The sequence below is a fragment of the Gracilinanus agilis genome, chromosome 3 (genome assembly GCF_016433145.1).
Source record: "Gracilinanus agilis isolate LMUSP501 chromosome 3, AgileGrace, whole genome shotgun sequence".
Lineage (NCBI taxonomy): Eukaryota > Metazoa > Chordata > Mammalia > Didelphimorphia > Didelphidae > Gracilinanus > Gracilinanus agilis.
The window spans coordinates 323187622-323203871 of NC_058132.1; the positions used below are offsets into that span (position 1 = coordinate 323187622).

General features: G+C 36.0%; 1 protein-coding gene across 1 annotated transcript in view; it reads right to left on the reverse strand.

Annotated features, from left to right (window-relative positions):
* The window catches only part of PLEKHB2 (pleckstrin homology domain containing B2), a 44640-nt gene that overhangs the window by 23377 nt on the left and 5013 nt on the right, over positions 1–16250 (reverse strand). Inside the window, exon 2 of the mRNA XM_044666657.1 lies at positions 2311–2357. Coding sequence (XP_044522592.1) covers positions 2311–2347 — 37 coding nt within the window. The 5' untranslated portion in view covers positions 2348–2357. The remainder of the gene's footprint in view (positions 1–2310; positions 2358–16250) is intronic.

The window sequence follows — 16250 nt, forward strand, 5'->3', positions numbered from 1 at the left end:
TGTTATTAAAATAAAAAAATAAAAGTATTTTTAAAAGTATTCATAAGGGAGGTGCTACTTTTAATAATAAAGCAGATATCCTAAGAGTTGTATCCTATACTTTGTTCAAAGTACTGCAGAATTTGAAAAGATCTTTAACAATTATCTGGTCTAGTCCCATTTTCAGGTAGATGAAATTTAAGCAACCCACTAATCGTTTCTTCTGAGTCAATACTTTGGCTAAATTCAGAAACTGATATATTTTAAAACATAAATTTATGTTTCTGAATAACATTTATTATGTTGGAAGGTATGTGGCAAAATTGGAACATTAATACATTGTTGGTGGGGTTGTGAATTGATCTAACTATTCTGGATGGCAATTTGGAACTCTGCCTAAAGGGTGTTAAAAAGACTGTCTGCCTTTTGATCCAGCACCACTGCTAGGTTTATACCCCACACAAATCATAAGGAAAAAGACTTGTACAAAAATATTTATAGCCTTCAATTGGGGAATAGCTGACCAAATTGTGGTATCTGTTGGCAACGGTATACTATTGTGCTCAAAGGAATAATGTACTGGAGGAATTCCATGTAAACTGGAATGACCTTCAGGAATAGATGCAGAGTGAAAGGAGCAGAACCAGGAAAACCTTATAAACAGAGAAGAATACACTGTAGCACAATTGAATGTAATGGACTTCTGTACTAACAGCAATGCAATGATCTAGGACAATTCTGAGGGTCTTATAAGAAAGAACGCTATCCACATTCAGAGAAAGAACTGTGGGAGCAGAAACGCAGAAGAAAAACAACTGCTTGATCATATGGGTCAATGGGGATATGATTAGGGAAGTAGACTCTAAGAGATCACCCTAATACAAATATTAATAATGTGGAAATAGGTCTTGATCAATGACACATGTAAAACCCAGTGGAACTGCTCATTGACTACGGGAGGGGGGATGGGAGGAGGGGAGGAAAAGAACATGAATCATGTAACCATGGAAAAATATTATAAATTAATTAAAATTTTTCAAATAAAAAATAAAATAATAACATTTATTGTTACATATAGTCTTATGGATCAATAAAATAAATATTTATTAACCACCTTCTTCGTAGTGAGTACTGTGCTAAGCACTGATGATATCAATTTTTAAAAAGATAATCTCTTATCTAAGGGGGGAATATTGTATCTAAGGAAATATTAAGTGTATTGAAGAAAAGCTGAAATATATAAATATTTAAAGAAAACTGAAAGCTCTACCTCCTCTGCTCCCCCACAGAGCATATCATGTTAAGGATGATGAAGCAGTCAAACCAAGAAGAGCAGCTGGTGACAAATGAGGAGGTGGCAGTGATTTTGAGCCCTCCGTAAAAGAGGCTTTGGGAAGAGTTTTTTGGGCCAACCCTTAACCCTCCAACCCAGCAAAAACAATTAAGGATATAGATGAGATTTAAGTACCAAAGCTGAAGTAATCTCTATGACAATGAGTTAAGTTTCCTGGTGATAGGCTTAAACCAAGCAGAGCAGCTGGGGGCAAATGAATAGACTCACAAATAACAAGGAAATCTCCTAACTCTCCCTTCCCTAGAAATGTGGCTAGGCAATTTACTGGTAGGGGTCCTTTTACTTGGGCCTATAAGCTAAGACATAAGTAGCCAAAATGTGAAAGATAAAGCTAAAATTGCCTTTCAATCCTCTTTCGGTAAGAAATCAGATTTGTTCAATAAGGTTCTTTTGGAGCTAAGATTAAAGAGTAGAATAAGAGATTTCGTTTTGGATAAAAATCACTGAATTCATTGTCGAAACCAACAAACATTAAGTGTCTACTATGGACAAAGCACTCTGCTAAAGCTCCAGGTAAGATACATGGTTTAGATTAGATTTGATCCTCTCCTTCCTTATGGGTTTTATAGGATAAGTCTTCATCACTATTATGTCTGCTACTTGGGCAATTCAGAATCTGATTCAGTTTTCTTCTCCACAAATAATTTAGGCAACATCTAATAGGCCATTTCTTTACACAAACTGTGAACTAGCTTACAGAAGAAAGGGAACAAACAAGACTAGGAGACTTTCATGACCTGTACACAAAATCAATAGGTGTTGGAACTAAAATTCAACCCAGAGTTTTACTCCAAATCCAATGCTTTCCCCCCCATTATACCAGGAGCTCATAAAGTTATTAAATTCTTCCTCAAGAAAAATTAAGAATGTGTTCAAAAAATTCTGTATTTACTTTAAAAAGGTCTGTTTCAATAACAGAACTATTTATACTAGAATTTATTAAGACTGTATAAAAATAAATTAAGTCCATCACTCACTTTGTCGAAGCAGCCAACCACTCTTCACAAAGGCCATCCTTTCACACCTTGGAGAGAGAAAAAAAAAAAAGCAAAATTAGAAATTTTGCAATCTAAAGCATGAGAATAACCAAACATATCTTTAGTTTAACCAAAATCACAAAATGAAAGGGGTCAGACTGAAAAAAAATCTGATTATCAATTTAATTAGCAAGTATTTAGTATCATCTCCTACATGCTGCACACTGTGCTCCCTCCCTTCAAACTTGCCCTTCTTGGTCATAACTCAATAGTAGTACTTATTTAAGATCAAGTCTAATTATACTAGAGCTCAGAAGAGAGTAGGTCTAAATGCATAAATCTGGGAGTCATGTACATAAAAGTGATCATTAAATCTAAGAGAGCTCATAAAGAAACCAAAAAAATAGAACATGAGGTTCTAGTGCAATGATGAGTAACCTTTTGAGCTTGGTGTGTCAAAATTCATCAAAAAACTAAGCATAACTTGGATGGTGTGTCACTTCGAGAAAAAAACCATAATTTCGCAATATTTATAGTTTAAATAACAAAAATGTATAATTGTAATATATAACTGTATTTAATAAACCAGAAAAGGTAAATTAATATAGGCAGAATTGTCATCTATAGTGCACAGAGTGTCTACACTATTTACTACAGCAAATGTTTCATCCTCGGCATGCAGCCCCATACTTCTCTGTATGTGGCCACATGTGGTCATGTCATCGAAAATGGCTATGCATGTCAATGCTGACACACGTGTCATGGGTTTGCCATCACCATTCTAGTGTTTTTCTAGCACCATTAGTCACTCATTTTTAGACATTACCAACAAATTGGTGGCAGAAAGCCCAAAGGATTCCTGAAACAACATACTCTACAGTCGTCTTTCCCCTTTCCTTAATGTCCTTGGTTTTTTTTCCTTTTAAAAAATGCAACTCATCTACCTTGCTCAGTTACTGATCTAATTTATCCTCACAACTATGACACAAAAGTGGTAAGCAACTCATTTTTCCAGAATGTACCAAAGCACACCACTTAAACAGTCTGTATAGTAATTTAAGCATAAAGGTGAGAATTGATCTGGAAAGGAAATCTGGTTCCTTAATCTTCAATCCAGCTGTTCACCCATTAGACACACCTGTTTTTGAAAGCTTTCTTATTCTCAAGGACCCAGATAGCCGACACCCAAATATGTGTACTCTTACAATAACCAATTAAAGTCATATCTTACAAGCAAGTTCTTGGGCTCTAGCTGACAAAAGCAATCACTTCAGAACAAAAACTGACACTCTATTCCTAGTGGTAATACTTTAACAAGTGATTGGAAAGATGCCAGCTTCATTCTCTATCAGTACAATGCAAATAGTTAAATGTTTTTAAACTGACAGGAATGCAAACTCAGTATGGCATTGGGAAAATCAAAGTTGTACTCTCTTGTGCCTTGTAGCTTAGCCACTAAAGGTTTTTAAATCAAATTTAACCAGCAGTTGTGTTGATGGTGTACATCCTAACAAGTGACTTTCTGTTTAACCACAGGTTGGTTTTCCTGTAATTGAAATGTTTTTGCCACATAAAGATTAGAAAACTTTTATCAGGTACCCCTAAAGTTGGGTAATAACAGAAGCATCAATGCTATATCCCTACTACACTACACAATAAAATGACAGATAGCTTAGTATTTTCCAGGAGTTAGAAAAGCAATAACCTATTCATAGTGAACTCCAAAGAGAGATTAATATTCACATGTCTCAGGTAGTTAATAGAGAACAGACTAATTTTCTCTCAAGTTTCCCTTTTAGACCTATTAAAAAGTTACTTCTACTTCATTCCTCTTTACCCTCCTACTGGTGAGAGAAGATAAAGAAAAGAGAGGGATGGCTAGATTCCTTTTGTACCAGCTTCTACAGATGCTACAATATGCTTTTTGCCAGCTCATTTTCCAAAGATCCTTTTCTCCTGTTGTTTAGGATTATGACTTTGTTAACCTCTACAATTTCAGTTTTCTGTGTCACAATGGTAACACTACTATACCCCTTTTAAATGTTATTTGACCAGCAACTATTGTAATAGCTGTAACTCACAAAACTAAAAAGAAAGCAGAAAAATAAACGGTCAGCAGAGCAATGTACCTAACTGCTACTCAGGCTCCAAAGTACAGAATGATCAAATGTAGAATTATGAAAAATGACTTCTTTTGCTTGAGGCTACTACAAACTTAATAGCATGGTGCAGAAGAAGCTCAAGAATAATGAGGGACTGACTCAAGCCCAACACTAGTATACTGAATACCAAATACCACTGGAAGATGTCCTTAAAATAGGCTCCCTCAGGACCAGAAGGCATACTTTCTACATAAAATCTCAGAAAAGAAATATTTTTTTCTGCCTCGGAGCCCAAAGGAAAATTGTTTCTGCAGATTTTCAACACCATATTTAATAATAACACTCTGCTATCCACCCTATTTTTCCAATTTCAAATTCCCCAAATCAGCTCTAAAATTCTAACCACTGCATTAAAAAAATAAAGTGTAAAAATCTACATACCACAAATTGCATATGAAAATGTCTATCCTCCTCTCAAGTAGAAGACCTTTTCTAGGCTAAAAATCTCATTTTTGGAAATGGCTTTTTTTCTCCTTTGCTTTATAACCAATTTTCTCTACAAAGGAAGAGTTATAGTATACTATTTTGAAACTTGCATATTATCTTGCAACAGTCATCTCAAGTGAAACTGATTCCACGGAAACACAAGTTAAAGACCCTGAATTGTACATTTGCTTTGTAAAGCAAACAAACATGACATAACATTAAAAAATATATAAAAAAGACAGAATTCTCTAACTCATATTTTGCAACTATCTGCTCCAGCAAAGAGAATGATCTTAAATCTGAAGAGAAGAGCGCACAATACATACAGATAATTAAAGCCAAATTTTAGTAAGAGACAAAATTAATGAATTATAAGTGTTAATGAGGTCTTATTAATTAATCTTGGTTCCATGTACTGCCAAAATGAAAAAAATTCTTTCCCTTCTTATTTCCTTCGTTTTCTTTTTTACAGACCCATGAATGAGGTTGCAACTTGAGAATCAGCCACCCACTCTTGTCTGGCTTGGACATTAAAGTCTAGGCTTTTTTTCAACACATTTTTTGCAAGGCTATTGTTAGGTATATCTCTCAACCTTATTAAAACTGTTTTCCAAACCCCTTAGTTCCAGATGCCCAGTGGCCCCTGAAAGAGAAAAATGTAAAAACTTATATTTGGAAGGTTTTGTAATTGTGGAGATGACTAGAGATTTAATTTATGGAGGGCAATTTGGAGAGGAGAGACTTCAGCAGAGGAAGAAAAAATATCCCCAGGAAAAAAAAAAGGATTCAAAGGGGAAAAAATAAAAATGAAGTTGGTAGGATATGGGGAAAGGGAAGTTAGGTCTGGCTGACAAGATGCTAATAAGGCAAGATGGTACTAATTAGGTGAAAGTTCTCTCAAGAGTTGGCCAGAGAAACTATTAGTAAAAAAAACAAAGAACTGAGGATAATGCTTCCAAAAACTATGGACAATAAGGAAATATTTGCAGTGGCCAACACAGAATGCAGAAAGTTGGTCTTTCTGTCTTAGCCAAATCAACTGTTACTTACAACAAAAGTACACACTGACATTTCTCCTAACAGAAAAAGTAAAGGAGATTCAAAGAATGTCTTTCCACAATCCAAGTTATCAATTAGAATAGTGCTCCTTTCAGAAATGGATGAAAAGTAAGCAAAGAATTGCTCAAGAACAAGGATTAACTAATAAAACCTCATTAACAGTTATAATTCATTAATTTTATTCCTTGCCAGCCTTTGGCTTTAATTACTTCTATGTATTATTGTATGCTCTACTCTTTTCAGATTGAAGATCATTGGTTCTTGCCAAAAAGGAGAACTGGCTCCTCTAAAAAGGAAGCAATTACTTACTATCCAATAAAGATGTGGATGTCAAGGTAATATCAGGTCAACTACAAAAGACCAAAAAGCAGAAAAACCAAGTATTGAGTAATAGTGGTTAATGCTAAAGGATACTGAGGCAGCTACTTGTTAAACTGATAATAAATAGAGGGTTCTACTTTTCTAAGACATGCATCCAGGACATGACAGCTAGAGTCTCACAAAATTTTTCAAACCAGATTAACTACTACCAACTTCTGATGTTTCTCATGTACACGAATTATATTATAAGAAGATATTTAGAAAGCACTAAAAGCTTATGAAAGCTTGGGAAAGAAACAAGACTTAAGAAGCACAGATGGTATTTTCATAATTTCTGCCAAGAGAAGGCAAAGTAGAGTTGAGAAATGAACAGCAAGCTGATGAAGCTGGTAAATGAAAACTAGATCTGGCTTTCTAGATTAAAGCTTAAAATAAGGGAATGTTCCTGCCAGGCACATATACAAAGGACTGTTAAGAATATATCTGTCCAGTCTGGCAAATCTAATTAAAAGGGCTTTAAATTGAAAAGAGAAGGAATGAAAACTGCCAACACAGATATAATAGCTATTAGAGAAAAAGGCTATCAGTTCCTCCCCACTCTATGCTTCTCTCTCTCTCTCTCAAATCTAGACAACAAAATCAAAAAAATGAGACAGCAATAAAACCCATGGGCTCTGAAATCTATACAAATGCCCAAAGTATAGGAATCACTGTGATTTGATCAAATGAGATAAGAATCAAGACCAGAATATGATCCTGGACAGATATACTTTATTCAAGCAGAACAAAATAGATTAAAAAAGGATAATGAATTATAGTGCAACATATTGAAAAAATATACTAAACTATAGGAGAAACAAAAATAATGCTATCATTAAAATAATCAATACACCACTTAGAAAAATGCACCTATAGCTTGGGACCATGATCTATGTTGAATCATAGTATCCTAGTCTATCTATATTCTTGGAGGCTATATTTTAGATACTTAATCATTTTGATTCTCCTCTCTGAATCTTCTCCAAATTTCCAAAGTATTCTAATAATGCTCTGAACAAACCTGAGCATAGATTATTCTTAGATGTCATAATAGTCTTATTTTACCTTTTTTTCCCCACCTACATCACCTCTTTAAAAAATGACATAGTTCTTTTACCAGTAATGCTGACATGAGTTATTTCCAGCCTGAGAGATGCAGCACGTAAACACAGAGTCAGATTTGGAATTCAAAAGGTTCACTATGTTCAAATAATCATTAGCTAATTGTAGGGCCTGAAGCAAGTCACATAATTTCTTTGAGCCTTAGTTTCTTGATACATAAAGGGGGAAATAGCATCTTCCTCACAAGACTGTTGTGAGACACAAACATATTCAAGTATATAAGTACAATAACAATAGGAGCTATTATGAATCTCTTAAATGAAGTATTAGGTAATCTTTCTCCAATTGAAGTCCTAAGGGAAACATGTTACTGGTCTAACTCTTATCAGCTCTTATTTGCTCACACTCAACAACATATAAAACAGGGACAAGGTTGCAACTCTTCTGTTTTGAATCAAGTATCACAATCTCCAGTACTGTTTGTATGGACCTGGTCGACTGTGTGGAAACATGAGCCCATCGTTCTACCTGAAATTCATTTCCAGCAAGTACCCACATAATCCCAGTCTATGTTTGGAAATTTATCCTGGTGTCACCTACTACTGCTCTGCTCTGGGAAGGAGGCAAGGTGGGCACCTTTAATGGTCTCTGCTTTCTGCATGTTCCTTCCTAGCTACACCCAACCTTTCAATTCTAAATTCAGTTTGCCTTCCACAGAGTTTTACAGTACAAATATGTCCTCCTCCACAATCATCTAATCTAGCCTTGGTTCTTTGTTCATTATAAGACCCAACAATTTACTATCCTTATGAGCCAACTAGATGGCTAGTCTTACGTTCGTTCTACTCTCGGCTTTGCAGATACTCAGAATTTGGTTAACAAAAGGATAATCTTATGCTATTTTTATTTCTTCCTTGGCTTCTTTTTTATAAACTTACTAATAAAAACTATTTTTTTTACAGCATACTATACTTTTGCTGGGAAATAAAAATATCCATACCACATTGAGACCACTTGGATACACATACATTTTAACTGTCAAAATGCAAGAAAAAAAAAAAACCAGATAAAGAGGATGTGAACTGTCTATATAATTACTTTGGGTCAAACCTATTTGTTAATGGTGACCTAAGAGCTTATTCTTGGACAAGCTGAAGATTAAAAACTAGTTGAAATCTAGCTTGTAGGATTTAGAATTGGAAAATAAAGACTTCATTTTATGCATAAGGAAAGTGAAACTCAAGAGGTTACCTGCCCAATGTCACACAGGAAGCATTAAGAAGGTAAGATATTTGAAATGGAGTCATATGACTTGCAATCCACCAATACTGCAATTGACTTTTGTAATCTGACTGTTAAGAGCCATTTGTATGACAGAGAAAATTCAGGCAAAGTTTAACAGCAAGTAACCAAAATAATCCATGTAAAGTTTTTTTAATAATATTTCCTCCCCTAAATACACCTCTCTTTCACTTGCACATCTCACCACCCTCTTTTAGGGTGATGAGTGAACTATGGGACCTCTCTGTGTGCACCACTGATGCTGCCAGAGGGACTCTAGTGGAGTTGCTCCCTCCCCCCCTCTAACATGTCTCCCAGCCCTTCTGCCCAGCAGCCCAATGGAAGAACTAACTACCTCCCCTGAGCAAAGGGCCGGGGTCACTCCCTTCCCTTTTTCACTGCCCTGGGGGTTGGGGGGGCAACAGCACAGTCTGTGAGGCTGGGTGGGGCAGGGCCTGCCACTAGGTCTCCTGATCACTGTACTAGGGTATATAAAAGCACATTAACAGATCTAGGAAGAACAATTTCATTCATTCTGAGGCAGCCCTAGAGATAGAGTCAAGTTAGTAGGAACTTAAAAAAATATAATATGATCTAAATATCAGAATATCTCCCCCTATCCCACACCCCATACTCTTACTCTCCTCAACTAAAACATCCAAAGCTGAGCCACCAAACTATCTGAAAATAAAATATGCATTTGCCAGTTTGCATCTGTAGTTATATTTTATTCCATACAATTCTGTAAATTACTCATTTGGAAGCTTTTCCTATAGCAAGTCTAAATTTGCTTCTTTAACGCCCTTTGTACTATTTCCAATTGTTTAGCATCAAGACTTTATTAAAATAGTTAAGATAAACAAATATGAATAACATGGAAATAGATTTTGAGTAATAAGACAAGTATAAGCCAGTGGAATTGCTTGTCATCTCTAGAAGGGAGGGAAGAGAGGAGGGAGAGAACATGAATCATGTAACCATGGAAAAATATTCTAAAAGAATTTTTAATTAAAAATAATAAAATAAAATAGTTAAGATATGAATTATATATAATTACTTTCACAATTTCTTATGTTTACTTTTATTCTGTCTTCTAATCTTGTATTAATTTTCATTTTTGTTCTGACAAGTTTTTAGCTTAACTGTATTTTCAGATAGCTGATTTAAGAAATGACTATCAGTAACAAATTATTTCCTGACTGTTAAAATGTAATCCATTTCTTTTTTTATGTTATTTAGGATTCACCATGTCTAGCACCTCCATTTTTTTCTCAGATAAAATATTCATGATATTCCATGTAATGTTACAAACTTTAGGTCTCTCTACTGAGCACTATTTTTAAATATCCTTACCTATTCCCTCCTATCTTTGAACTGACATTCCCAAATGCCAACAGGTATTAATTGAAAGTTCATCAATTTAAAAAGTTCTTAATAGATTTCTCTTCCTCCTTCTCCTCTGCTACTGATGCTGGAATATAAGCTACAATTTTAGTGGTGGACTTTTTAAAAACATTCATCAAGAGCAATTAAAATATAAGATGACTAAGTATACCATCATCTTGGGTTTCTCATGGCCTCTGGAAACAATAAAACCTACTCCACCAGCTCCTGGGCAAGATGTCATTCTTCCATTTAGCTAAAATTTCTTTTTGTCTTCTGGTATTTTTTTAATAGAAAGATTGATATGATTCTGTTCTCATTTGGAGTACCAACCATTGTTAATATTTATAGATTACCTTCTGCCCTTTTTTCTACTACTTTGTCTCAATCACTGCAAAAGCTATAGGATCACAAAAGACTAAGAGTCATTTTTTTTCTTTGTTTCATGGGCTACCATGCCCCAAAACTTTATAACCAAGTGGTCAGCCTCCTGGTGATAAGTCATTCTATTCTTAGCTAGACTGCACTAGAGAGCAAACCAGCCAGCCAGAACTTCCTTTGATGCCCTTCTAGATGTGGTAGAACTTGTCAGAGCTTATACACTAATGGAATAGGCTTTAAAAACCCAGAATCACCTCCCCATCTCAATGAGGCATGGGAGCAGGACTCTGGATGTACAAGTCTCTGTGAAATGCTAATAAAGCCTACAAAATAAAACTTTAAAAAACACAGAAAACTTAATAGCTCAGCATCTCAGAGAGAAGTTTTTACTACAGCATACAAATAGTATTTGGGGGCAACAAGGTGGCATGGTCTTGAAGTCAGAAAGGCCCAAGTTCAAATCTGACCTCAGACATACACTTACTAGCTTTGTGACTCAGGGCAAGTTACTTAACCCTGGTTGCTTCAGTTTCTTCACCTGAAAAATGAGGTGGATAAGGAAAAAGCAAACAACTCCAGTATTTCTGCCAAGAAAACCACAAGGGGGGACTCCATGCATTTCAAACTATCAGATCCCTCCACGGTACCTTTTGCAAAAGGAATACTCTGAGGAGAAAGGGAAGGAAGGAGGTAGAGAAAGGAGAACTCATTTTGTTTTGGTTTTTGACAAAGTAGATTATGGGAATATATCTTGCCTTTTTCACCAACTAAAACAGACAACAGCATGTTCAGCTAGGTCATTATTTTTAACAGTTGACTCCCCTGCTGCTCTCAGTAGTTACACCATATTACCAACTGACATTTTATAGAACAATTATTCTTAAATTCCTTTAGACAACCAGCAAGGCGCGCACACACACACACATACACACACAAAACTATAGGAAAGAGAAAGGGAAAGGAATCAAATGTTACCTAAAGGATGACAAGCTAATCAGTCATGGTTTTGGAGTTTACAAGTATTAGAAAAGACTCACATGTGAAGATGTTGCTATTAATAACCCTCTGTCATTTCTATAATCATAACATTACTCTTTAACTAGTTCCACCATGATCAACCAACCAGGATAATCCATAATAAGCAAATGAAGCAAAACTTTGGCATCATTTTCACTATGTTCTAAGGAAGTGACTGGTAGGGGCAGCTAGGTAGGCACAGTAGAAAGAACATCAGGGTAGGGGTTGAGAGTTCAAATCTGGCCTCAGACACTTCCTAGCTATGTGTCTCTGGGCAAATCACTTAACTCCAACTGTCTAGTCCTTGAGCCCCTTTTAAGAATTGACACTCAGATAGAAGGTAAAAGTATAAAAATAAAGAATGAAAGAAATTGATTGGTAGCTATAGAAGTATTCATATATACACACTGTGGCATACTTGCAAGTTTATTTCAGATACACTATTATAGTTATATATAGATATAGTTATATATAGTTCAAGCTTTTAGCAAGATACATCAAGGTGATGTTCCCGAAAAGTATTCACTACACAGCCATCCTGCACAGCATATAGATATGAGGAATTCCAAATAGATGGTAATGTCCTCCAGATACTCCTATTTCCAAATGCACTCGGCTAACTATACCAAACCTCAGAAAACTGCAAGGTCTCCTCAAAGACCCTTTATCAGTGAAAAGAATTCTGACAATCCATACAAAAACAAGACAAAATAAATGGATGAAATACCCCATGTCCAGAATCTAGTATGCACTAACATGGCCAGTATATCAAGGATATAAGTCCTCATTAGGAGAGGTACTGCATGAGGCCAACAAGCTGTGCCCAATACTGAAAAGGAAGGTGGGAGCAGGCTGGATCCATCTGGGAAATTGCACAGTATGTTTAATAATCCTCAACTGTTCCCTGGCACAAAAATCTATCTTTTAACATTGGTATTCTCTTAAGGGTGTTGTTGTCTGGTTCTTGATATTGTACACCAGAGGTATTAAATGCAAATATAAACTGATTCCTATAGGAATACTGACTTAGAAATCCACAAATTAACATTATCTATGTTGTACTTAAAAAAAAAGATTTTTATTAAACATTTCCCCATTACATTTTAATCTGACTTTTGTTATAACTAAAATTATCTCAAGAGAATGATTTTGGGGTAAGAATTATCAGTTTATTGATTATATCCATTTTTTAGTTCTGTAAGTATCATAACCAATAAAGTAGCATAGGTCATAAGGTCTTCTCTCAATGAAAATACATATCTATTTGGTAATTTTAAAAAGCTAATTAATTAATTTGATTAATTAATTAAAAATTAAAAGGTGGTCCATCAAAACTTCAGCCCAGCCAGGAGAATAGGTGGGTTGGTGGAGTATACAAGAAAAGAATCCTTACCTTTTTCATTTATTAACAAATTCTGTTAAAAAGAAGACATTCTTTGGGATTCCTAAAGGCAAAGAAAATGCAAAAAGCACTAGACTGGATGGAATCTCTGACCCAGATCCTAGACACAGGAATATTAGAGAAATTCTCCCTAATAAATAGGAACTGGGTTTTTTCTACTCCAGGGCCCTGATGTATGATTTAATACAGTATATTAAAAATAAATTCTTATTGTATTCTCACACTTGTGTATGAGAGTACAATATGGGAAGGACAGAAAGACTGAGTGAGTCGCTAAATTTATTGAGGAAGAAAGGAGAATTTCAGATAAATAACTATTCAGTTCAGGATCCAATTATAAATTTGGATAGTATGAATCTCAAAGGAGAGATTGTTTAGGGAAGGTGGTCTAGGAAGAGTCTGAAGTGGTATTATGTATTATGACTCCTCTATCAACGAGAAAGGGGAAGACAAAGTGTGGTACAAGAAAGGGTGGTGAGGGAAGCAATACCCCTGGGAGAAAAAGGTAAAGTATTGACTAATACCTAGTCATAATGCATTCTATTCTGTTATCCAGAAAACCAAATAAGTATTAAAAAAAAGACTAGTAAATAGTTCTATGATCTCACAGGACCTTGGTTTGCTCATCCATAAAATGAAGGGGTTCAGTCAAAAAGCTTTTGAGACTCTGTCTGGATCTATAATCCCCTAACCCCAAAAGAGTTTATTTTATGAAGTGATTTTTAAAATGTTTCATTATCTTCCAAGAATTCTGAGGATGATAGAGAATGTAACTGTCAAATAAGGTGGATTGAACGCCTTAATTTCTAAGGGTCTTACTGGCTCTAAAAATTCCATGTCTTTTAAAATCAGTGAGAGGAAGAAAAAAGGACTTTATTATTTGCAAACACATATTCTTTCAGGTAAATATTTTAACACAATGTTTGATGAAGGTAATCTAAGTTGATGACTTTATTATTCCATTTTTTAAAAATCAACAAACTTTTAGCTTTTTTTAAAATAAGGAAATCATATTTGTCAAGTTATAAGACACCCTAGGCAAGTGGTTCCCAAACTTTTTTGGCCCTTTCCAGAAAAAATATTACTTAGGCCCCTGGAAATTAATTTTTTTTTATTTTGATAGCAATTAATAGGAAAGATAAATGCACCTGTGGCCATCACCACTCCCCCCTGAATCTCTGCAGCACTCACCAGGGGGCTCTAGCGCCCACTATGGGAATCACTGCCATTTTAAAACACAGAAAGCTTAGAAAAAGTAGCAACTTCCACTTTCCCATTCTTCTAAGAGGCTACCCTAAAAAGCACTAACCATTTGGCACCATACTTTGCAATTTTACCAGTGCCCCCAGGCAAATTTAGATCATTTCCCCAGAAGGATCCTCGTTAAAATAAAATATTGTTTAAGAATGTTACCTAAAAAGTTTTAACATGTTAGGAAATTGGTAACAAAGTCTTTAACAGTCATTGCTTATTTTTCAATTTTGGATTGGTTTTGTAGGAAAATGTATTACTTCCATCACACCAAATCTCTAAAGAACCCAGAAAATTAAAAAATATTTTCTAAAAGTAAAAGATGACATGAATACTAACTGTTCAAAAAGATACTCAATAATATTAAAAATACTTGGTTTGCAATGCAACCATCAACAATTTGGAAATAAGTCTTGATCAATGACACATGTTAAAACTAGTGGAAATTCGAATCAGCCATGGGGGAGAGCTGGGGGGTGTGTGAAGGGGAAAGAGCATGAATTATGTAACCATGTTAACTTTTCTAAAAAAATAAATATTAATAAATGTTAAAAAAAATAAGAAAAAATACTTGGTTTGGAGCAAAAAATATATTGTCCAATTTATTCGATTCAATGATACAATTAATAAAATAAAAGCAAAAAAACGCTACAAAAGGCAAGAAAGCAGTTCTGACTTTTCAGAATTGAAGTAACCTTTAGTTTCAGGTCTAGGGGAAAATAAGGAGGGTGGCCTGGTGCTTTTAAAAAACAATCATCCCAGTGACCTAGAATGAAAATTACTTTGTGAAAGTAGTTCTTGCTCCAATTTATTAAAGCCCATTACTTAACACAGTTTTTTTTGTTTGTTTGTTTGTTTGTTTGGCAATAATGCTGAAGCTTGTTGAAAAATTTCATTTTCTACAAGATTCAAATTTCTCTTTCCTATTTTCCTGGTTAAAAAACTTTCAAACCAAACCCTCCTTTCTCATAGCCTCCAATTACAGTAACAAGCGTAATTTCACCCAAAATTAGCTAGTATTTCCTTACCACACCCCACCACCGAGTGTAACCATTATAAACAGCAGAATAATTTATCATGCCACAATACACTCCTCAAAACCCTCAAGGCACTTCTTATTCTCCTAGTTACATAACTCAGGTACCTCTCAGAAGAGGAAACATTCTCATACCAGGCTACCTCTTTGCCCAAGAGTGACCGGCAGGGGGAGTCAAACGGTCCAGAAAACTAGTACCGTCAGCCCTGGGAAAAGCCGCTTCCAGGCAGCCCAGGTCATCTCCCTCCCAGAGACGGAGATTACAAAACAGGAGGCTGGGCCCCGCTCCCAGTGACCTGGTTCACTCCGCCCTCGGCTTTCCTCGCAGATAACAAACCCGATCAGGTGACACTGAAGGAAATCCCCGATCCCGGATCTTAGTCCTACCCTTCATCTCTGAATGGAAAGAAGCCAAAAGGGAGCCAGGGAAAAACTGCTTTAAATAAAAAAATTAACAACAATAACAAACCACTATTTGGGGAGTGGGATTATTGGTAAAGGAAAAAAGTTATGGTTGGGGTGGGCGCTCAAAAGCAGACAAAGGTTTCTGGGCGTCCAAAGCACTGGAACTAAGGACTGGTAAAGTGGGTGACTGGCTGAACTAATGGGTGAGTTGAGAACTGGGGAATTCCGGAATGTTGCAGCAAAAGTGACCCTCTGGGAAGGGAAGCGGATTAAGTGTGGATGGAGTGATCTTTTGGAACGCAGCCAATGCTTGCTTGACAATCCGGGGGGGAAGGGGGGAAGGAGTGAAGGGGAAGTGAATACGTATTTCAGTTAACAGCAAAAATTAAAATTTTCGCCGATTAAAAAAATAAGATTTAATTAAAATAAGGTAAAAACTGGCGATGTGGGATCAGAGGGGTATAAGGAAAAGGCTTAGAGGCTGGAAAAATGGACAGATGGGACTGGAGAAGGGCGACAGAAAGATCCAGAGAAAGCCAGGGATGGGGTGAGATGGCACAAGTTGGGGGGAGGTCAAGGATCTGGCCCAGGAGGGTGTGGCCGCACCCGGGCAGGGTGGGGTCGGGAATGCGGATAGAAATCGGGCTAGGGCCCCGCGGGGCAAGACGTGGGGGGCGGGGCGGGAGTAAAGAAATTGGAAGTTTCTGGAAGAGGA